The sequence below is a fragment of the Nasonia vitripennis genome, chromosome 1, assembly GCF_009193385.2.
Source record: "Nasonia vitripennis strain AsymCx chromosome 1, Nvit_psr_1.1, whole genome shotgun sequence".
Classification (NCBI taxonomy): Eukaryota; Metazoa; Arthropoda; class Insecta; order Hymenoptera; family Pteromalidae; genus Nasonia; species Nasonia vitripennis.
The window spans coordinates 10,928,306-10,951,589 of NC_045757.1; the positions used below are offsets into that span (position 1 = coordinate 10,928,306).

At 41.8% G+C, this 23,284-nt stretch overlaps 5 protein-coding genes across 11 annotated transcripts; 1 reads left to right on the forward strand and 4 right to left on the reverse strand.

Moving 5' to 3' along the window:
• Window positions 1-209: 209 nt before the first annotated feature.
• Window positions 210-19,803, forward strand: LOC100117467 (procollagen-lysine,2-oxoglutarate 5-dioxygenase). Of its 3 annotated transcripts, none has more exons than XM_016984369.3 (9): window positions 210-989; window positions 6,332-6,566; window positions 7,235-7,578; window positions 7,678-8,131; window positions 8,219-8,446; window positions 16,084-16,405; window positions 16,480-16,584; window positions 17,022-17,168; window positions 18,155-19,803. In XM_016984369.3, exons 1-9 carry the CDS (start codon window positions 734-736, stop codon window positions 18,437-18,439), a joined length of 2,376 nt encoding a protein of 791 aa, XP_016839858.1. In that variant the 5' UTR covers window positions 210-733; the 3' UTR covers window positions 18,440-19,803. The 3 variants fall into 3 exon arrangements, with proteins under 3 accessions (XP_016839858.1, XP_016839853.1, XP_008215204.1); XM_016984364.3 differs by lacking the exon at window positions 17,022-17,168 and adding an exon at window positions 16,812-16,958 and having other exon boundaries at window positions 684-989; XM_008216982.4 differs by lacking the exons at window positions 210-989; window positions 17,022-17,168 and adding exons at window positions 2,697-3,934; window positions 16,812-16,958.
• Window positions 1,092-2,543, reverse strand: Rhbdd1 (rhomboid domain containing 1). The gene has a single exon (NM_001134401.2). The coding sequence runs from the start codon at window positions 2,240-2,242 to the stop codon at window positions 1,502-1,504; it is 741 nt and encodes a 246-aa protein (NP_001127873.1). The 5' UTR covers window positions 2,243-2,543; the 3' UTR covers window positions 1,092-1,501.
• Window positions 8,524-10,603, reverse strand: LOC100680305 (immunoglobulin domain-containing protein oig-4). 2 transcript variants are annotated; one of them, XM_008216937.4, is made up of 4 exons: window positions 10,415-10,603; window positions 9,584-9,795; window positions 9,357-9,506; window positions 8,524-9,284 (listed from the first exon to the last, which is right to left on the reverse strand). In XM_008216937.4, the coding sequence occupies exons 2-4, from the start codon at window positions 9,767-9,769 to the stop codon at window positions 9,126-9,128; spliced, it is 495 nt and encodes a 164-aa protein (XP_008215159.1). In that variant the 5' UTR covers window positions 9,770-9,795; window positions 10,415-10,603; the 3' UTR covers window positions 8,524-9,125. The 2 variants fall into 2 exon arrangements, with proteins under 2 accessions (XP_008215159.1, XP_031785764.1); XM_031929904.1 differs by having other exon boundaries at window positions 9,584-9,780; window positions 10,415-10,556.
• On the reverse strand, window positions 13,329-15,431 carry LOC100116266 (immunoglobulin domain-containing protein oig-4). 2 transcript variants are annotated; one of them, XM_008216959.4, is made up of 4 exons: window positions 15,158-15,431; window positions 14,842-15,059; window positions 14,271-14,420; window positions 13,329-14,065 (listed from the first exon to the last, which is right to left on the reverse strand). In XM_008216959.4, exons 2-4 carry the CDS (start codon window positions 15,052-15,054, stop codon window positions 13,907-13,909), a joined length of 522 nt encoding a protein of 173 aa, XP_008215181.1. In that variant the 5' UTR covers window positions 15,055-15,059; window positions 15,158-15,431; the 3' UTR covers window positions 13,329-13,906. The 2 variants fall into 2 exon arrangements, with proteins under 2 accessions (XP_008215181.1, XP_008215171.1); XM_008216949.4 differs by having other exon boundaries at window positions 14,842-15,428.
• Window positions 19,005-23,128, reverse strand: LOC100117421 (vacuolar protein sorting-associated protein 37A). 3 transcript variants are annotated; one of them, XM_031929832.2, is made up of 5 exons: window positions 22,545-22,648; window positions 21,879-22,068; window positions 21,688-21,802; window positions 21,041-21,586; window positions 19,005-20,805 (listed from the first exon to the last, which is right to left on the reverse strand). In XM_031929832.2, the coding sequence occupies exons 2-5, from the start codon at window positions 22,005-22,007 to the stop codon at window positions 20,456-20,458; spliced, it is 1,140 nt and encodes a 379-aa protein (XP_031785692.1). In that variant the 5' UTR covers window positions 22,008-22,068; window positions 22,545-22,648; the 3' UTR covers window positions 19,005-20,455. The 3 variants fall into 3 exon arrangements, with proteins under 3 accessions (XP_031785692.1, XP_008215221.1, XP_008215214.1); XM_008216999.4 differs by lacking the exon at window positions 22,545-22,648 and adding an exon at window positions 22,707-23,128 and having other exon boundaries at window positions 19,087-20,805; window positions 21,041-21,568; XM_008216992.4 differs by lacking the exon at window positions 22,545-22,648 and adding an exon at window positions 22,707-23,114 and having other exon boundaries at window positions 20,031-20,805.
• Window positions 23,129-23,284: the final 156 nt, after the last annotated feature.

Genomic DNA, 23,284 nt, shown 5'->3' on the forward strand with positions numbered 1-23,284 from the left:
GGTAAAAATCGGCTCTATGGGATGCGGGGGCGAGAAGATGCACGCGCAATTCGTTTGGGCGAACGCGGTGATTTTCAACGCGTCTGTTGGCCGGGAAACCAGAGAAATGTCGTGGATTTTGCACGCGTTCCTGTATCGATTGTATTTTATTGTATTGAGAGTACATTCATTATATTGCGTTTTTTATTTTTATTTATTTATTCATTTTTTTTCGCGAATTCGAAGTATTGGAAATATTGGAATTCAGTTCGACGAATAACGGAGAATCGTCGCTCGTTCGAAAAGAAGAAAAGTTGCCCAAAACAGTTATAGCAGGATCGCCGCACACTTTTACCGCGACTGCCGCAACGAAAGCGGAAAAGCATCGAGCCGCTTCGGCTGTTCTTTTTTACCCCGGAATAACAGCGTGTCGACATCACACCCGCGCGCATTGGCCACGATCGCGCTTCGCTCCATCAGCTCTATCACAGCGAAAGTGTACTCGTGATCCGTTTTTGATCGGAGATGCGTGAAAAGCAACGGCCGATATCCTCTAGGATGACGATGCCCGCATTATATATATAGGAGTAGAGCAAGTAGAGGCGCAAGAATAACGCGGAAATTTTCGGAGCCGCCGTCACGCTGATTCTCGCACTTTCTCGGGTATATAAAGTCCGAATCCGAGCGTGTCTCGCTTTCAGATCGGTCGCGGTCGTTTTGACGGGATCGGCTTCGAGAGAACATTTTTGGAACCATGATCACGCGTTCGGCGGCATGTTTCGCGCTCTTTATCTACTGCGCCTCTGCCTGCTCGGGACGGAATGGCAACTCGATCGCGGATGACAAGAGCAAGTACAGCTGCAGTCGAAATTTGAAGCTGAGTTCCTACGTGAGCAAAAATAATAGAAACTCGTCGTGCGAAGAGGCCGAGGCGGAGGACAGGGGAGTGCCGAGGATCGTGCGCTGGAGCCAGGAAGGGGCGAGCTGTCCTTTTGAAGCGCGTGACAAAGGTAGCTAGGGAACTTTTTTTTTTCAGTCTTCAAATCAAATTACTTGTATGCATGTGGTCAAAGATATGTGGAATTGCGAAGTTGAAAAAGTTCATTGAAATGTAAATTATTATAATTTTGTTTATTAAAAACCACTTATAGTTTGGGCAGTTGTTAAATATAGGCAAAGTGAGTTTGGAACAGTAACTTTGGAAATGATGCATGCACAAACATGTGTATTGATTTTCTGGGTGAAGAAATTGACATTACAAAAATCAGATAATTTGTTCATAAGTTATATATTTTATTTTTAATTAGGTATTTTATAATTAAATATAAAAATAATAACATTTGTGCTTTTCACATGTTTGTACTTTACCGCTAACACATATATTTCCCTTAATATGTACTGTTATTGTTTCATCACAGAAATTACACTGAATGGTTCTACATTCAAGTATCTATTTTTAGTTACAATATATCTTCATTCATACAACATTCAAGATTCACTCAAAAAATCTTTGCCCCAACACTTAAAATCTCCAAGTACGTCTCCTGTAAAATTGATCTTCGTGGATAATGGGTCGTCCAGTAATGGTGGATAATTTACTGTCTACAATTTCTCCCACAAATGTATAACAATATAAACAGCCAACCAAAATGCCTCCAAGATGTCCAATAAATGATGAGTTTGGAACTAGAAGATGAATTAAAACCAGCTCAGCCCAGACTGCAAACTTACTTGGTACTCTGAAACCTCCTACATCAGTAGGTCTGTCATGTTCCTCACAGACGACAATAACTTTCAAGGCAAAAAGAACTGCTGAGAAGCCAATGGCACAGGAGGTGTAGTAAGCGTAATCCGTTGTAATTTGTGTCAATGCATATCCCAAGAAAACATACATTGAACTACAACCCAGGGATAACAGACCAATGAGCAAGGCAAAGTTGGCTGTTCCATACATGGGCTCTAAATAGGAACCTTTCAGGAGAAACGATACCATATTGTAGTAGAGATGCATATCTGATCCGTGCTCAAAATTGGATACTACGAAGGAACGCCAATCTTTGTGCTTGAGAATTTTTAATGTGGAGATGCACACGTCCTCTGGATTCCATGGCACTTTGATCATTCCGGCGTATAGAAGACTTTGAACTGCCATTCCTAGGAGAGTGGCAGGAGGTATCTTGTCAATTCCGAAATTCATGGCCTGTGATGCTAACAGTACCAGTCCGTACTGCAGCCCTGGCTGCCTTCTTTGTGCTGGTCTCATTCTGAATTATCGTACATAAATTTGTATCAATCCTTTTTTGTCATAAATCACTTGAATCTTCTTTCTTTATCAATGCTTGTCAAAGGTTTAACCAGGCAAGTTAAACCGCTTCAATTTCGTTTCTTTTCAAAGACTGATGAAATCTCTTCGAGTCGCTTAAACTTACTTAACTTGCCTGTCATTGAGGCGATCCTGCAACTCTCGTTCAAACTGACGTGTCTTTTTCAGATTCACTTGCCACTTTCGGCGGCATCTCGTCAGAGAAACGTTTGTTGTGTACAGGTTAGGATGTTTCTAGCACAAACTATACTCTTCTGTGACGTCACGAAAACTCGAGCATATGTGATAAAGCTTCATTCGCAATGGTTTCGTCTGGGGACCAAAATCATTCTTCTGCGATTTATTGTTTCCAAGAATTATAATTAATATTCAGCATTAAAAGTTGCAGTTTTTCCTAAATTAATCTATGTAGAAATTTTATGATTATATGCGAATGGACAGTACAATAAATTAAATTTGAAATAGAACTTGTGAACAAAGCTTAACATCACTTTGCGCATGCGCAGTAACTGACGTTTCTCGTCCAGTCCCCGGTCCCTGTTGTTCTCGCAAGAAAAGCGAATCGTTTTTGCAATAACTCACAAGATTGTTCTAATTATGTGTGCATGTGCAATGAAAACGGCGATGAACTCTTGAAAGAAAAACTGGTTATTCGCGAATAAGTGATTCTAGTCCGCCTGAACCAAGTGTCATAACAGGCGCGTCATGTGTCGCCTCGAAATCTTTGTTTATACTCGGTAAAGACATCAAAGAAATGTTAGAACTGTACGGCCCGAGACAAGCATCAAAGTCAAAAATCTCATTATTCGATTAACTGTACACTGTAACAAATGAGTGACAAAAGAACTTTCAACAAGAGAATTCTTGTGACTTAACCTATTTTATACGCGACATAGTGGGAAATGAAAACAAATCGCAATAATATCAAAGGACCTACTACGCTGCAATTCGTTATCTCGTTATCAAACATTCAAGACTGACGACCTCATTAACGTAGAGTAGAGGCGATGGTATCGAAGAAGAAGAGACAGAAATGAAATCAGTGCGGCGGATGAAAGAAAGCAAGAAATTTCGAGAATTGCACATTGTAACATTATATCTATGAGGCTGATTTCACAATTCCAGTGCGAGCGATAATTTAAGTCTTACATAAAAGCTCTCCCATCGCTTTCGCTTATCGGCGGAAATTCTCGTAGAATTTATAAAAAAAAAATTGTGATATAGTATACGATATTATTTTTAAAACTTACGCACATCAGCTCTTCCATTCGATCAATCTCGGATACAAACCGCAACTGGCAAAAAAGAATAAAGCCGACCCGGTGTGAAGACAGCTTAAAAACTCTATAAGTCGTGTGGCCCGTGTGGGCGACGGTCACCATATATACACACGCATATATCTCTTTCTCTCCCTCTCTCGGAGAGCAGAGCTCGCACAGCATCATCAGCTGCTGCGTTGCGCGGCGGCGAGTCGCAGTCAGAGCCGCGTGTCCGTCGAGATTACGCCGCGTCGCGTTACAAGCTCCCCTTTTTTGTGATTTACCTCGAAGAGTGAGATGTTTTTCCTCGCGATGAAGAGGTGGACGTGTGTCCTGCTCGCAGTACTGGCTTGCGTCGCGGCTGAGGAGACGGGTAAGGAGTTGATTTTTCGCTCTTCATTAGCCTGAGTGATTGCGTGCGTATAGGTGCGGACTGTATACTGATGAGAGAGATCCTTGAATGGCTGTTGATTCTCGAACGAATTACCGACTTGTGGGTGCGGGGAAGCGCTGATTATGCAGCGTTCGCCGTTTACGGAGGTTTAGCGAGAATTGAATTACCACCACGGCGGCTTGAAGGTATTTAATTCGCTAGAGTTGTGCGCGAAATTTATAAGAAAACATCACCGAGATCCGATAGATTCGTTTAACTAGCGCGCGAGAGCTGCTGTGTGCATCGAGCGCAACATCGGATCAACGTTCTCTGATTGTTGTGTATACACACACACACACACGGACACACAGGATGCTCCAATAAACCGGCGCAATTAACGCACGCGGAGACTCTCGGGGTATTACACTTTGAGAAAAACAACATCGCCCTTGTATCCAACTTGGAGAAATCATGGACGAAAAGCAAAAATTATCTTTGAACCCCGAGGCGTACGTGACGAGGTCCATGTCGTCGGCGGATCTGAAAACGAGAGAGATAGTGCCCAGCAGCGTCGTATCCGCGTATACAGAGAGGAAAAGTCGCCGGTTCCCCTCCCCTCAGGCGTTTTCTCTCTCTCTCTCTCTCTCTCTCTATACTGCACACTTCGACATCCCATATACTATCCGGCCGGTTGGTCTAATATTACGCGTGTGTAAGCTTCGGGGAGGGACATGCTATACCGAGAATAACGTGCATTCGAGATAAAAACCGAACTGTAGAGATTTAGATGATTCCAATTTACAATTTAAAATTTTTAATACACTCGGTGCTCGTTGAGCCAGCCTTTTCCCTCGTGATAGTATTTGAAAACCATCAAATTTAATGGGCGACGCGTCTATATTTAAAAATATGAACGATTTTAATATTCCCACGCGTACCTTCGCGCATTATACAAATGGACTTGATGACAGATCAGTGACAGTTTTAATTATAATTATGCTTCTTATTTTTTAAATTCATACTCCACATTCCCTGTTGGGAAAACATCCGTAAAAATAAACAAACTGCATCACTTACATCCCAACGCGGCTTCTCTGCCACGTCGTCGGGGCCGAGAGCATTTCTGGAATTAAGAGAGTCTGAATCGCTGCGCGGGCGCGGAAGCGCGCTTATACTTATAGGTATATTACGGGCCGCCGCACAGCCGGGAAGCGCGATGCGCTCGCCGATTTTTCGTGCCGGCGCTACTTTATACAGACGCCGCTCTACCGACCGCTCTACCGACAGCTCTCTCGCGTCGGCTGCGCGAGACGATGCTGCAATATTACATGGAAGCTCGAGAGGCTTTTGTTACGCGTGTATAATATTATTGACGTCGCGATGTAATTGAAATTTGCACGGATGATGCCGGATAAATATTAACGCAAATTCTCGGCGTAAAAAATACGCAAATTTAATATCGTTCCAGACCATATATACAGGTATAGGATAGCGAAACGCGTATAAATTACTCTCGCTCGTATAAATTAATTACGCGAATTTCGCGGGTTTATTTATCGGCTCCGCGCGCAGCGCCATGCGTTACGCGACGACGCCGCCGATATTTCATTATCCTTCCGCGCGCATTAGACTTGTAGCTCCATACGCAGTCGTAAATTAGCCGCGTAAAAGTACATGTATATGGTGGAATAAAAAGCACGTTGCATCACCTTCATCAAATCGTAATACCTGGCTTTAGAATAATAAATGCGAGGCAGAAGCTCGCGTCTCGCTCCCTTCTGTTTCGCCGTGATTTCAAGAGCCTCCTCCATTGCAATTTAAGTACTACACTGCTACGCGAGTATTTGTTTTATACGCTGCGTCTGCGTCATTTTATGCGCACTCGTCGGATTTTCGTGTAATACTTATGCGCTATACGTATACGAAACGAGACGTTTTATTACACATGCATATTATTATGCATAGTGCGAGATTTCCTTAAGAAGGCAGAGTTTGCTGCAGGCAGTGCAATCGTAGATCCTGATCAGATCTCCTCGCAGAGTGTACAGTGGAACACTTTTTAAGAGCAGAACTCGCATGTTTTTGCAGAATAATTTATTTCCAATCGACGTGTAACTTTAATTAATTACAATTCGCACTCGTAAAGTTACTCGTTATAGACAGCGTGATCATACGAATTTAAACAAATCAACATTTCTTTTTGCTCGCATCGTCAACGTTATAAGTATAAAGACAATTAGCTCAATTTTCGTTCCAAACATCACAATACCCTATACCATAGCCAATTTAAGGTTCAACAAGCCACGGCCCAAAACAAACAACTGCAGGTGCAGGACGTATAACGACTGTACAGAATCTCTAATATAACGGCACGTGCTTATCTCGTTTGTTTGACAGACGACGCGCTGGTCTTCACGGTCGCGACGAACGAGACCGAGGGCTTCCGGCGTTACTTGCGCTCGACCGAGGTCAACGGCTTCGGCGACAATGTCCGTGTCCTGGGCCTAGGACAAGCCTGGCGAGGCGGCGAAATCAAGCTCTACGCCGGAGGTGGACAGAAGGTCAACTTGCTCAAGGAGGCCATCGAGGAGATCAAAGACGACCCGGACCAGATCGTTCTTTTTACCGATAGGTGAGAGTCGATTTTTTCTTCTTTCATTTCTTAATGGATCAATAAGTTATAAATGAAAATTTTGCTTTATTATACATATTCATTCTATAATGAAAAGCGGCTGCATCTGTTTTATTGCAGCTTCATTATTCTTTAACAATCGCGCATACTCAGCGGTATTAATTGCAACTCTGCTGAAAATACGGTGAAACGCGTTAAATTTTAATTATATTCGCCTGCATAAACCGTTCTTAGCTCCGCATAGCGCGTTTTTGGAAAATGCTTGCTCCGATGAACCGCAGTACAATAGGACGATATTTCACTCTAAATGTCCGTGCACAATCTCTCGATATACGCATGGTAAATTGGTAGCGCGACTAGCTGCACACAAAGCCCCAATTCTGGCACTTTGCCGACGCTGACATATTGCTGCCTTTCTATTTTTCTCTTCCAATCGGCAGTGTCGCTATTCATTCAGGATATATAACGTCGAGAGAAATCGAGAATTGAAATTTGCCCGGCATGATTTGTATTGATGATGTGATCATAGAGAGATATCATTTCGTTCGTTTGAACTGCCCGAATAACGTGTGCACCTTTCGCGGGATTCGTCTTCGTAATTTCAAATTAATATCATTGCGTATTGTAATGTCAGCTGGTTATTAATTAATAATTCGCTCTTTCCGCAGTTACGACGTGATATTCCTCAGCTCTCTGGAAAAGATAAGCCGGAAGTTCAAGGAATGGGACGACGCTCGGGTGATCTTCTCGGCAGAGGAGTACTGCTGGCCTCTGAAATCCTTGGCCTCGGAGTATCCACAGGTGAAACGTGGCAAGCGGTTCTTAAACTCCGGAGGATTCATAGGCTACGCTCCCGATATCTACGCTATTTTAACCAGCGCTGAGATCAAGGACGACGACGACGATCAGCTCTTCTACACCAAGGTGTATCTGAACTCCGAGCTCAGAGAGAAGCACAAGATCAAGTTGGATCACAAGTCCGAGATCTTCCAGAATCTCAACGGAGCAATTCGTATGTTTTTTTTTTTTTTTTTTTTTTTTCAAAAGGACTACTGTTGGTATAGAAATTCACTTCAACTTTTAAAATTTTCTCGTACGTTTGCTATTCCAGATGATATCGAGCTCCGTTTCAAGGGCAACGAGGCCTACGTTCAGAATACGGCCTACAATACAGTTCCTCTGATTATCCATGGTAACGGATTTAGCAAATTGCTGCTGAATTCTCTGGGCAACTACGTGGCTCAGGCCTGGAGCCCCGAAGAGGGCTGTCTCAGCTGCTGGGATCGAACCATCGAGCTCGACGTGAAAAATGCCGAGGCCTATCCGAAAATTCTCATAGCCATCTTCATCGAAAAACCTACTCCGTTCCTCGAAGAGTTCTTGAACAAGATCAAGGATCAGCGATACCCCAAGGAGAAGCTGCATTTCTTTATTCGCAATAATGTACCTTATCACGAAAAATTGATCGACGAGTTCGTGGAAAAGCACGGAGACGAGTACCAAAGCGTGAAGCAGATCAAACCGGAGGATGAAATCGCCGAGGCTGCTGCTCGTAATTTAGCTATGTAAGGATTGGGACTAAAATGCTTTATGCGAACTTATATGTAGAAGAAAATCAAAATCTAACTAATCACTCTTCCATTGCTACTCAGGAATCACTGTCTCTCTGTGAAATGTTCGGGTTACTTTTCCATCGATTCCGAGTCCCACTTGGATAACGTAAATACCTTGGAACTGTTGGTGGAGCAACAGCGTGGCATTGTAGCGCCACTGCTAGTTAGGCCGTTCAAAGCTTGGAGTAACTTCTGGGGTGCTATTACGGACGACGGATTTTATGCCAGGAGCTCTGATTACATGGATATCATTCACCACGAACGAAGGTGAGAATAATTTTTTTTCCTTACTTTGAATTTTATTTTAAAGGAACTCGATAGGACGGGGTTATCAATTAAAAGAGTACGTGCCTCAGTTAAATTTATTGTCACATTTGCTTTGAGTCAAAGAATAGAAAAGTCTAAAAATACAAGCTGCTTGACTGTCGTTTGGATACACACTGTGAAATGGTTTTCTGTAGTACAGATACACAGTTTGACGTAAGAGTAGATAATTTTTCGCAATATATCTTAGGATTTATTCGTGTACTGAGAAGAAACTATTGGAGTATAGAAAAACACGTGCTTACAGCTTACAATCACAGGAATATTTTTCTAATTGTTACGCTTTAAAAAAAAGTATTCGTAAAATCGTCAAAAATTCCTACAAAATTCTTTCTTGACTGGCAGAGCGATAATACGTTCATCGTTCAAGGTGTCCAGAAAAATTTCTATAAATACACACTCTCGCTCTGTTTCTTGAATTGAGATCTTGAAACGAATGAATTGATTTCTGCACCGTCCATATTTCTCTTTCAGTGATAAAAAAATATCAAATTTAAAAGTAAAATAAAACTAAATTTCATTTCAAGAAACAAGGGAGCGCACAGAGTTTATAACAGCCCTCTTTGGTCCAATGTATAAAGATTTATTCTCAGTACAAAGTGCGCATAGGATAAAAGTAAGCCTAATCGAAAGCGATGGAGAAGTCAGTCTTGAAGGATCTCCGGTCGATGCTGTACATGTTGTCGGCCGTGCACTCGTAGACGCCGGCGTCCATCTGCGTCGCTGGATCGATCTCTAGCTTCGACTTGACCTTGTCTTTACCCATCTGCCACTCGTGTACCTGGAGTAATGAAAGAATCGTAAATTAAGTTAATCGATCGAGTTTCACCGTCAAGAGATATCTCATACTCACGTGCAAATAGAGGTGGGTGTAAATCTCGTTTCCGTCCTTGTACCAGGTGATGTGCGGCCGGGGCGTTCCGCGAGCGACGCATAGGAAAGCAATCTTGTGTCCGAGAACGTACTCGAGATCGAAATGTGAGGCTAGCAATATCTTGGCTCCCTGAAATCGTAAAAAATCGAGGTCATCAGATATAACCCACGATCCAAGAGTACTCATTATATAGGGGAAGTACGTACGTGCTGATTATTGTAGTACTGATCGCTCTCGGGGTCGCGGTACTTGCCGGTTATGGGCAGACCTATCTGCACCCTGGACTTGCTCCTGCTCCGGGCGCGACCTCTTCTCGCCGCGATCTCCTGACTGCCCAGCAACAGCAGCAAGCACATCATCAGCAGACAAGCGCAGCTCCTTCCGCTCGACATCTTCCAATGGCCTGTCGTGAAGTGTGCTATTTTAAAATTTCAATTAATCAGATTATCGTTGGATTCATATCGTATATAGAGAGGAGCACAGCGTTTGATGATCACCGGCGCGTTTAATACTGGCCGGACATTACCGAATCGGTATATCGGCTTGGACTATTACCTCAGCGGAAAGTTAATTATCGTAAGTGGATGGGATTGAGCGCAGGATTTAGTCTGTCATTATAGATCTGGTGAAATTTCACGCGTGCGATCGAGATTGAATGTTTCTTTATTATACCGATCAAGAGAACGATCTCTGACGACTTCCGCGATTAAAAAAATGTGAAAAATCGAGCGCAAAGTGGACAGTGAGAAATGATCGTCGGTCTCCAAAATTCCCTGTGCCATGCCTATCAGCAGAATCAGCCACAATCACATAATCTCTCGCATCCTCGAAACTTTTCCACGCATGCAAAATAATCATCGCATCATCAGCCGCAAGCAAAGTCAATAATACACTCCCATCTCACCACTTGTCCGCATCAGACGCGCAGCCCCCCGTCAACCAGACCAAACCAACAAAAACAACGCCACACGCACACACACACACACACACACACACACGCTCGAGTTATATGTACAGTTATATCGGGAACAGCTTACTCTCGGAAGCAGATTGATAAGTATCCTCTCGCTTGATCGTGCGGACACACAGTAGCGAACGGGCCCAGAGAGCGCTCTGTTACGCCGACGACACGGAACAGTCTCCGAGCTGCTTTCCTCTCCCCTAGCTCTAGCCGTTGTCGTCGTCCTGTCCTATCCATTACGCTGAGCCGAGCATAGGCTAAACTCGACTCGGGGACCGGGGGGATAGCGGCGGAGCAGTATAGCGCATTATCGTGCAATTGCCCAAGCGATGAACCTGACCTGCACCGTCGTCCGGATCTCCGTAAGCTCGCGTGCATGCGTATAGCTGTGCATTAGAATAATACATCCGCGTGTATGTGTGCGCGTGATATCCCTTGCAAAGATGCGCGGATACGCGATCGAATGCGAGAGAGGATTTCTAAAAAAAGAACCATGGGATTTGGAATGATGCTGCTTGCATAGTTTGAGTGATGCGCTGAGAGGTCGTTACGGAGTGCGATGATCGTTTTGATTAGGAGGATGATTGTCCTAACGCCGAGCGAATTTGCTCTATGCGCGATATGCTTCTGCCGCTAGATCGATGCTGTAATCCAATTGTTTTATAATGGCTTTGATATAATCGGGTCAGATTCGTGGGAAATATAATTGCCAGCTATGCGTTTTTGCTCGTTGCGTGGGCGGGGATATTTTTTTGCGAATTTTATTAAGTATAAGAAATTGAGAGTTGTCCTAATTATAAGAAGATAGAATAGTCAAACATTTATAAAATACGTATGTATATTTTTACGTATCTTTATTTTTCCGATAAAATTTCCTTCTGCTCATCTTTATGCGATCGAGCTTTTGAAGAAAATGTTTCTCTGTGAGTTTTTTACCCACAGAGCCCCGCAACGAGAAATAACGACAAAAATTAATTGATCCATCAAGCCTCTATTAAACGACAATACCCCCGGAAAATATCGTGAAGGTCGTAGCCCACCATTGCCTGCAGATTGAACGACTCTGAAAACCTACCGCGCACACGGAAATTAAATCTTCAGAATAGGGAGTGCATATAATACATAAACGACAGAGAGCCGGCACTTAATCTAGAGGCGACGATTCGCGAGAGAAGAGCGTAAGTAGTATAGCCCACTGCGAACCTAGCGAGGCACTCGCGCACACGCTGCGATGAGTGTACGCATATAGGTATAGGTATGCACTATAGGAGAGAGATAAATCACAGACGCCGCGACCGCTGCACTGAACGTATAGCTCAGCGATCCTCGCGATTACGGTCGTTAGGATATTATACGCATATGCCTATATGCTCTCGAGTGTATGGATATATATATATATATATATATATATATATATATATATATATATATATATATATATATTATTGCGCGCATATTTCAGATTGATTTGACTTGGTCAAGCTTGTGTGTCGGTTTATTGGGTTAGGGAGCGTGTGAGGGGCAGTTTATGGGTATATACGTATATAGATCACAGAGACTGATGGACTTTTCTGGTAGGCTATATGAGTTGCCTCTGACGAAGAGTTAATGCTTTTGTTAATTATTATATGAGCAATTAGCGCTGTCGGCGATTGAAGAATCTCGTTATCGGTTTAATGAATTACGTTATGAAATTGAGCTTAATCAGATAAAGTGCTATGTTATACCCAAATTATGAAATAAAATTCTCCAATTTAATTTAGGAGACGGCCGAGTTAGGAGGGCTTAAATTAAACTGAAATTTCGGGAAAAAATGTGGTTATTATTATTTTAATTGTAAAATACAACTAGCGATCACTATTTGTTAATAATGCAGGTCTTTTATAGATAAAAAGAATTTTTTATAATCACGCTTAATAAGTTTCAAAGCTAGCTTATTTGAAACCTTAACATTTTTCTACGATGGAGATTGCTGGTCTGTAATAATGGGAAATGGATTTTTGCAAGATAAAAAGCAAAATTAGTTAAGCAATTAATGGTAAATTTTCACAATCAAAACAGCACACAGCGTCTATTTAATTGTTATTAACAATTTAAGCATGCAGTGTATTAAGCATAGCTGAACATGTAATCACAATTTTAGATTCAATTGTTCATTCCGAGTAAACGCGACCCTATTTGATTAACGCGTTCGCCAACGTAAACAGTGAATTCCACCGGGGTAACACAATTACGTTTTCCCATTTACACTGTGAATTGAAACACTCGATGCGCGCCTTTTGTACGATTACGTATACACTGAAAAAAAATTCAGCCATTTTAACTGAAATCGCACCGGTAATCCGTCATTGTACGAAGACTCGTCAAAATTACCGTAGAGTTGAGTAGTTTTAAAGAATCAGTTCGGTCGTTTTTGCTGGTGTCCCGCGTAAGCGACCAATTTTACGAGTCGCGACTCGCCAAAACTACCAGTGGCATACCGTTGTTCTTACTGAACAGTCGTTACGGTGGCAGAACGGTTAAAACTACCGAACTTTACAGCAGAAATGACTGTTTTTTTTTTCAGTGTAGTTACGTGAATTCGATACGACTCCGGTCCGTATATAGATGCGCTCGTAGAATACAGAATGACCGAGAGTTGCGCATTATGTGTACGTACCCTTAGTGCAATTATTTCCTAATAAAACTTATCTCGAGAGGGGACGAGCATTGGCGCTGTACTGCTCGATATTGTTATAGCCATGCCAAGTCACCAGGAAGACTTGCGCGATAAATATAGACACATACGTCGCACAAGTTGCTTACCCCTTTTTATTTCGTTACAGCAATAGCTATATCAGTAGAAAATCGCATTGCAATTTGAATGATTAAATTAAAAGAAACGCGTGTGATACACCATACCGGATTAATCAAAAGGAACAAAATATTTACATTTAATTTTTCGTAGATTTTTTGTACGAAGATAGGAATTGAATAAATGTGGGCTCAAGTTTGGTACAAAACTTTTTTATTCGTGCATGATTTGTATGCTTAGTAACTCTAATCGAACAATAATAACCTGCCTGTCGCATTTCAGATCGAAAACCATACTTAATACTGGCTATAAAAAATCTAGAGTAAAAGTATTTAAAACTATGAGCGTATTCGTCCACTTAGCTTATTATAACAAACATTTATGTACGTAAAAAAGATTAGTTTACAGAAATTGATTCTTCCAGTGCCCCAAAGGCTGTATGTTGGACAGTTCATCAACGTAAAGTTAAAACAGTAATTTTACACATGCTACATCATCATTCGAATTAAGAAGTTCGTAAAAATTTGTTTGCCCTTAAAGGAGATTGTATTCTGCCTCATACACTAATTGAGCCTTTCGATTGCTTTCTATCAACTATTTCTTCAACGACGAATGTCTTCTTTACAATATTCTACGAAAATTCATCTTCTATAATATAGGCCAGACTCAAAGGAAAACGGAGCCGTGATAATTAAAGCAGCGATCGTTCAAGTTCAAATGCGAAGATACAGCATAAAGAGAAAGAATATTGCGAGCGACGATATTGTATCCGTTCTAATACGAAATCATGACGTAGTCCGTGCGAAAACCGCGGCGGTCGACCGCGTACTGATTGTCTGCCTGACACTCGTAGTAGCCGGCGTCTTTCTGCGTCGCCGGGTCTATCTCCATTTTCGACTTTATCGTGTCGTTTCCCATGGGCCACTCGTGAACCTAAAATGAGTTAAAACTTTTATTTGTTGTCATAATAACGTGTAACTCTGAAAGACTCAAAATTACGGACGTCTGGCTATATCGAGACTTTTCTACTTGCTACGGTGACCTTTATAACTCCACGCAATAGATGGATAGGTGTACTTCTTTGGCATTTCTTAAGACTAGTTTACCATTAGATTATCGAATCATCGTGAGAAATCACCTGGAAAAATTTGTGATGGTACAATTCGACGCCATCCTTGAACCACGTGATTTCCGGCCTGGGTATGCCGGTGGCCATGCAGAAGAACGTTATTTTCCTGCCCAGCATGTAGTCCAGCTCGAAATGCGAGGCTTTCTGGATTTTGGCTCCCTGGAACAGGCCCGCACACCGTAAAACTGAATGTATAGTCTATCTACTACTGAATATATAGGTATTATACGAGTGGCGTCGTCAAATAACGGATACGCGCTTTAACTTTATTGGCATATCCGTCGAGCTGAATATTCAGTCTAAGCGTATATGGGCGACAGCCTGTACATCTGCAGCCAAACAAATGGAAGTTTATGACGGTCGGCGTGTCGCATTATAACTAATAGTTTTTACACTGACGGTTCAGAGGGTGACGAGACGAGGAGAGTTATTTAGCCTGCAGCTGCGGCTATTTTTAAACGCGCTCTGATGATACCTTTTTTCGTTCGTTGCAGACATTGACTGCTGTAATATTTATATTTCATCCGCACCGAACACCGAATACAAATTAGAAATTACAAAAAGAAAAAGGCAAACTCACGTCCTTGTTCTCGTAGTAGTTGACAGCGCCGGGATTTCGATTGGGTATGAGTATCGGCATGCGCGAGCCGAACATACGTCCGCGGCCACCTCTGCCGCGACCGCGGCCACCGCCGCCACCCTTAGCCGCCTCCGCGGACTCGATGCTGATCATCAGCAGTAGCACCAGCGCGGCCAGCCCCACCAGCTGCGCCGATCCGAGGCACCTCTTCATTTGACCTTGCCACGAGAGCATGCAGATCACGATGTGAAAAGAAGACGCTCGAGTCAGTTTCAATAAAGTATCGACGATGCGAGGATGAAACAGTCTCCCTTACCAGCTGAGAAAGAACGTCTGGCCAACTTAGTCGCGCACACGTCTTCCCGGGGGCGTCCGAGAGGCCTCCTGCAACCGACCACGCGCCTGTCACTGACGCGCGCAAAGTGTCGCTCGCGTGCACGGCCGAACTGCCCCTATGTCCCTCTCTCGCTCTTTCTATCTCGCCTCGGTGCAAAGAGAGAGAGAGAGAGAGAGAGAGAAAGAATGACAGCCACGAGCTATGGATGAGCGAGTCGAACGCCGGGGCATCTGATGGAAAGGCAAAGCACGCACTAGTGCTGCTGGACGCAGCCGAGGTGACGTTATGAATCTCAATTGGATAATTCACCAGCCAGTAGCGGCCAATCGACGCGCGCCCGATGCTAATGCTCCTGAGGATAATGATGATGATGATGATGATGATGATGATGATGATGTTGTACGGGACGTGTATAAGAGAGGCAAGACCTCCGCGCGTCTGTGTGCGTGTTTTCCACTCGAGCTGGGGTGTATTGTTTTCAAGCTCTTCTGACCTCTGGAGACGCGCGCTGAACTCTCCTCGCGGCTGGCGCACGCGTCGATCGTAAATGTCTACCCTGATTAATTTTGGAAGAAAGTTGTCCGTGCGTGTCACCTTGCTAACTCTATGCACGTACACTGTCTGGAGAACCGATCAATGTCCATTAGAGATATCCCGATACTCGCTCGTAAATCAATACCCGCAATTCGACTCATCCCCCTTTTATACAATGCTCGCATCAGTGGAACTACACTTTTCCAGTTAGACTATATACGCAGAGAGCCGTTGATCAGGTCTCGACAGTCTTTCCGCGAACGTTGTGACGAGGACCGTTAATCATCGGATGAACTGCCTAATGTACTGCACCGGTGAATCACCGATGAAGGAGAAGAAAATAATTCATTTTTCACTTTTTCTCATTCCAGGGGTCTCTGGAACGTGCCGTTCGTCAGCAGCTGTTACCTGATCAACGCGACTCTCCTGGAGAACGAAGCCACCCGCCCATCCTACGCCGAGGCGGACCTCGACGCGGAAATGGCGTTCGCCTACGCGAATCGTCGACGCGACATCTTCATGTACGTGAACAACCGGCTGGACTTTGGTCACCTCGTCAACCCAGAGACCTTCAACATCTCGCTGACCAACCCGGACATGTATCAGATGTTCGACAACAAACTCGACTGGGAGAAGCGATACATCCACGTCAACTACTCGGACAATTTCCTTCCGGAGAACAAGCCCGTTCAGGTGAGAGTCGAGCGGTTGGCCGACGTTTGGTAAGCCTCGAGAAGGGTTCTGGGTGTAATCGGAAATTTTTCCAGCCGTGTCCGGATGTCTACTGGTTCCCGATCGTCACGGAGAGGTTCAACAAGGATTTCGTGGAGATCATGGAGGCCTACGGGAAGTGGTCTGATGGTTCTAACTACGTAAGTCTGAGCATATTATAAGTTTATTATGAGCGCAATAATTTGACATCTGCAATTCGAAATCGAGGTCTCTAATATTGTTTCTGAAAAGTATACTCTAATTTCCGAGACCCTATATATAAGATCATGGGGTGAACGCATCATCGTCATCGTAAGACATGCCATCGCAAAAGCACGATGATATAGCGATTAACGTAATTAACGCTGTTTTACCCGACGCCTCTCAGGATCCAAGGCTGTCGAATGGCTATGAGAACGTACCGACCCGGGACATACATATGAACCAGGTCGGCCTCGAGTCCCAATGGCTCTTCTTCCTGCGCAACTACGTGAAACCCCTGCAGGAGCTCGTCTTCCTCGGCTACTTCCACGACGTAAGCTGACAATTTTCAAAAGCGATACTCATCTCCCTTTTTTCTTTTGTCCCTGCATTCTAGGACCCGCGGCTCGAAAATGGTTACGAAGCCGTGCCGACGCGCGATATACACATGACACAAGTAGGTCTCGACGAGTCCTGGCTCGAATTCCTTAGAGTCTATGTGAATCCGTTGCAGCAAGCCGTTTTCACGGGATATTACGACTATGTAAGCGTCTTTTTCGAGAGAAAGATTTATCATCAGAGTTGCTCTCACGAGGGCTGCTTGTGATTTTTTGGGGGTATTGTTTATCTTTTTTTAACCGAAGGAATTTTCATTGAACTGCTTACTGAAAAATACTTTTATTCGCATTGGCGGTATTATTATTGCAAAAATTTCAATTTTTGTTTATTAGGCTTGTATAAAGTTCAATAAATATTTCTTCCATCTGCGAATTTAAAGTATTCAAGGGATGATTGAACCGGCGTATGGTTAAAATTGCGGTAATTATTATTATCGATTGAAAAAGGGACGTAGAAAAGACACAATTGCAATGTAGCACATGTGAATATCAGCAACTTAGCACTGCTTCTAATTTTGAGCTTCATATTTTAAGTTTTAAGTATTTACTAGTTTATTTATTATTGGCCAATATGACCTTTTATTATGATTATTTCAGTTTATCAAAAGTAAATTTTGTTTTATCATTAACAAAATCATTTTCACCAGTGATTCGATTATTTACAGAAAATATGGCAGAACTTAATTGAACTGAATTGTAAGTCTTCCATAAAATGCATTCAGCTTGTATGTTTTAATCAATATAAATATGAATCATCAGTAAATATCATAGTCAAAGTGTTATATTTTAAAACAAATCAATTCATTAAATTTCATTCAATTATTGTATGTGTCAACTCTTAAAGAAAAATCTGCCTGATTTTTGGACAACGTAAATTATTAATTCGAAAAATGTCTTGTCGCAGGATCTTTGGCTAAACGTGCACAGTGCACTTTTTAAAAAATGATTCTTTTGTAGCGTTTTGTTGGATCAAATTAACGGAAGACAATATTAACTTAAGTTCATCAAAAACATTCCAAAAGAATCTCCCACACCAAATTCACCTTCTATTCTAAAACATAGTTCAAAACGCATACGTTGTGCTTTAATATAAAGCATTAATTCTCTTTCACATTATCTGTTCCGAAAACAGCCGCCCCGATCCCTGATGAACTTCGTGGTGCGCTACCGCCCGGATGAGCAGCCGAGTCTTAAGCCTCACCACGACAGCTCGACCTACACGATCAACATTGCCCTGAACAAAGTTGGCGTCGACTACGAGGGTGGAGGCTGCCGATTTATCCGTTACAACTGCTCCGTAACTGACACTAAGCCCGGCTGGATGCTCATGCATCCCGGAAGACTGACCCACTATCACGAAGGATTAAAGGTCACGAAGGGCACGAGATACATCATGATTTCCTTCGTCGATCCCTGAGCTGACAGACTAGTTGAAGGTGCTTTTGAAAGACTAATCTAAGGATTATGTTTTTGAGATTTTTGAGAAATTTTAGTGGTCGTTTCGATTCTTATAAGTACGTATATCTAAATTAGTTAAAATTTCGTTGATGTGATGCGTTTTCTCGTTTGATTGTTCGGTGAAATGTTTTTTTTTTATAAGTTTGAAAATGTATGTTAAAATATCGTTTATAGACGTGTAAAAGACTAATAAAAATTGTATGTATTTTCTTCGAGATGACCACAATGAGATTTAAAAAGAACTGAAAAGGAGCATTGCTTTAAAATGACCAAAGTGTGAAAGATGATGCTTCAAGAACGCACAATGCTTTTTTTGTACTACTATGTTTTATCTTTTGCTGAAGTATAACATTACTTTATTTTTATAAGTATGACTGCATTTACCATGACTATAAAGTGTTCAGCGAACGCAAAGTATGATAATAAAATGTAAGCGTCGATATTTGTAAATATTGTCCATAAAAGAACAAAAACTTGACTAATAAAGAGAGTTGTTATATAGAAAATAAAGTAATGCAAGTCTGTTTATTATAAATATTTATCTTATATTTTCGCAGATCGTTTAAAATTACAATTTGTTTTTTTTCCAATCTATAGATACACAAGCTGCAATTAATCGCAGAAAGAAAATGTTCTTTATCAAGTTCCTTGATATAGTTGTAAAAACAAAATCTCGATTACACTCGTCGTACTATTTCTGTACCCTTCGAGCCCAGAAATTTATGCGACAATTAGGAACATCCACAAAGAAGATACTCATTTAATTATAACTCATATTTACCAGTTATTTAAACTGCAAAAGAAGTTTGCGAGTTTTCCTGCTAATCGTACATACATATGTATATCGTTTTTCTTCTTCTAAAATGTATTTACAATATAGTAGAAAAGTGATGCTTGGAGAGTGAAAAATCGAATTGAACACTGACCCTTTAAGCGTTTATAATTCTTTTAACCAACTTGCAATATCGTTTCTTTCACGTAAAATGTTTACTCTTTCACGTTGTCTTTAAATTTAAATCATATTCTAGAAAATCTTGTTATTTATAGAATTACCGTCCTATGATGTTCTGATCACGTTAAAGCAACTAAAGTTTTTTTTTATTTTTAGCACAGCATTTTATTGTTACAAAAAATATCTTTTTTCTCGTTTTTTTCTGGAATGTCTATGAGCGCGTGCAAAATAATCATGTTTAATATTCATCGACGTATTATCTAGTAAGAAGTCGGTAAGCAGGATAACTATGTGTAGAAACGTGACGTGCGTGTGTATTTTAACAATTGTTCTTTATCGATGGCACCGTAGTAGAGATTAGAAAAAAGTGACTTTTCCATAGCGAGCCATCGACATAAATATACCATCTATATTTATATGTATATTGAATTCAACTATGAATAAAAAACAGGTGCCGACCGTGGTATTGTTTTTCCATTGCATTGCCACGCAGGACAATGACGTTTATGCATGTTTCACGATATCGACTACTCACTAAACGCATATCATATTTATACCTTAATAAATACTAATAACATAACACGTAATATTAATTTCCTAATGTTTTATTATCTGTAGAAGTAACTTTTCATAACATTTGCAAGAACGCTCGTTTTAAAACACATACATTCTCGCCATACCTTTCAAACCCATCAAGCACATTATCATATATATATATATAGCTATATTAAAATAGATTTAGTTTTCTGAGGACAATGCAAAACAGTGAATTACACATCTTCGATAAATAAAAATACATATCACGTACGAAATCGATAATCCGTTAGTACATTTGCATGCATAAACGCCATCATTTTGACCAATCGAGCAGGGCAACGCAACGAAATCAATAACCTCGTTTCGGTCCTCTCCGCCAGAAAAAGAAGAATTTTTGAGAGGAGGGATATCTTGTGTACAATAACGCGTTCTCTCGTCATCGACATTTCATCGTTTTTCACAGAAAAAAAGCATTTGTTCGTTCGTTCAATATCTGCCAGTTCTCTTCAGCTCGTTGATTTGATGGGTAAGCTTCTCTTCCTTGGTGCGTCTTGCCTGGCCGAGCTTCCTGCACTCGACGTACGTGCTAAGGAAACGTTCAACATCGATTTTGCGGTTCAAAAAGTCTTGAGCTATTGTCTCGCTCTGCTCCTGGCTCTCATCAGCAGCCTCGCGTAAACAGTCTCGGATGTGTTCGGGCGCGAATACCTCCGATAGCTTGTTGTACTGCTGTATCAACTTATCGTAGCGAGCTTTGAGTGCCTCCACTGTCTGTACCTTTTCGGTCACATCCTCGCGCAATTCTTGAAGTTCTTGCTCTTGGTCAAGATTTGTCGCTAAAGAAAGAAGAGTTAATATTTGATAAATTATTTTTATCTTGAAACTATATAAATTTACGTAAACAATGTCAAGAAGCGCTATCTTATCAACAAGTGGTTTGTCTTTGCACTTTCTGATGATTACATCACTTGAAACTAAAATGATTATATACTGCCGCAAATACTTCAACGATCTTTGAATTATGCATTAAAAATATAAAACAAGTTTATTATAACTGCGCCTGCAACTTACTCGCTGTTTTTTCAACCCAGTCAATAGCGTCCTCGACCGCAGAATCGATATCCTTAAGCTTCGAGTGTTTTTCTAAGAATTCGTCCATCAAATCTTCGTCCTCGCTCAACTTTTTCAGCTCCTCTGTCGTCAAGTTGTCCAATTCAGGGAAATCCTCGACGGTTGGCTTACTGCTTTTATATTGCACTTGATTCTGCATTGACGGCCCCACGTTGGCATTGACATAGTGCAAATTCGTGTATACGTTAGCCCCAGAACTCGATGAGTATTGCTGCGTTTGCTTATACTGGACCGAGTTCTGAGTATTTGCCAAAAACTGTCCCTGTTGTGTATATTGCTTTGGTCTCGACGGATCGCTGGCGATATTGTACGCGTTGCCGGCGTTCGTGTAGTTGTAATTGTATATGCTTGGGGTGACGTTAGACGAAGAGTACTGTGGAAACGAAGCGTTATAGTAGCTGTTGTATGCAGCGGGGGCGAGGTCATGCGGCTTCCATGCGTACGACGGCGATGCTCTTCCAGCTAAATCTGTGTAAATAATACAGTCTTATATCATTTTTTAGCACAAGTTTGCTTTAATGAAATACTCTTAATGTAAGCTAATGCAATGGTTTTTAATATACAATTTGAAAGTAGAATTGTGGTACCTCTAAGCGGCAGATTTGATACTGGAGAATTATCTTCTATAAATTGTGGCGGATTTTTACTAAACTCCCTAATGATAGCTTGCACAACACGCCCAAGATCACTGTGCACTGTAAACTGCAAAATTGATTTTTATTAGCTAAAGTATTTTGTAATATGCAATCAAGTTGATTAGCATGCTGGCAATTATTACGTTTAACAATCCCGGAGCACTAGTGATTTCACTGTGTTCATTACACCACTTGTGTGTTATCGGAGGCGAAACTCTGAGTACAGGTTTTTCCAGTGGAAATTCTGGGGATAACGAGACCATAATGGCCATACGTTTGTCTCCAGCATCGAATTGCACTTGGTACTCAACATCTTCTTGCAGCTCCAAAACACTGAAAAATCACACACAAATTAGTTAGTTGTTCTGTATTGAAAGTACTGCTGAACAAAAATGATATATTATAATCCTAGTCCTTAATACTACATTTGATTGGTTGTTCATGACACGAAGGTGCTTTTGTTTCTCTCTACCCTATTTCGTCATATAGCTAAGACCTTTGTTGCAACACGCCTCTTTAACATGAAATTGAGGTTTATTATCACGACTCTCTCTTATTTTCACCTTCAAGTTGCTTGGATAGAATAGAAAGACTTAGAAGTCTTGTAAAACGCTATTGCCCAGAAACAAGTTTGCTATTAAACTTGGTGACTTTCCGGAGTAAAACAATAGACCTGCTCTAAAATGATCATAAAGTCATAAACAAGAACAGGTTCATTTCAACAGCTAACAAGCAGCAAGAGATCTGTCTCAAACCTCGAATATTAATAACCAGTAGAGGAAAGTTTCGGGGCATGCGAGTTAGCTTACAGAGTGGAGCGTTCTTCTCAAAAAGAAAACTCTTTCAATTCACACAATGGACTGAGCTCGCGACTCATATGCGAGTTATAGGTTAATCGCGGGCGGACTAATGTCAGTCTCCTCTCTCTCTCAGTTGCTCTCCTGAATAACCTTGGCAGCCGAAAAACTCACTTGTCGTTGAAGATCTTTAGCGTGTCGATTTGACGTTTTCTCTTGACGGCGGCGTTTTCATTCTCTCCACGGAATATTCGCGATAACATTTAAATGCCTGAATTTTGAATAACTCATTCGCCAGAGCTCGAAAGCTTTAGCAGCAGCTTCGTGATTCAGTGCGTCTAGACTGGACTGTGATGGAGTTTCCGTGTATGTATATGCGTTTTTCCCTTGGGCTGCTGCTACTGACGGAGGAAAGCGAGGCCACTGCTGCGAATCCGACTGATTGAATCATGTACGCGAATGTAGACGGTGGGGTATTGAGGTGTTCGGTATATCTGTAGGTATGGGTGCTATACAGTCTACAGACTCTACACTGGCGATGGATGGTAGAATGGAGATGGCTTGAGGATGTCGCGCGCACGGAACAGCTGTTTTCTCATTCCGCGGCTGACTTCGCGAGCGAATCGTATCGATGTTCGATTGTATAATAGACCGAGACTGGGCAGACTCGCGGGAGCGTTGAAAATGTAAACATTAAAGATTTTGTAGCGTATTGTACAGTTCCTTTGGTTCAATTTGCGAATAATTACTAA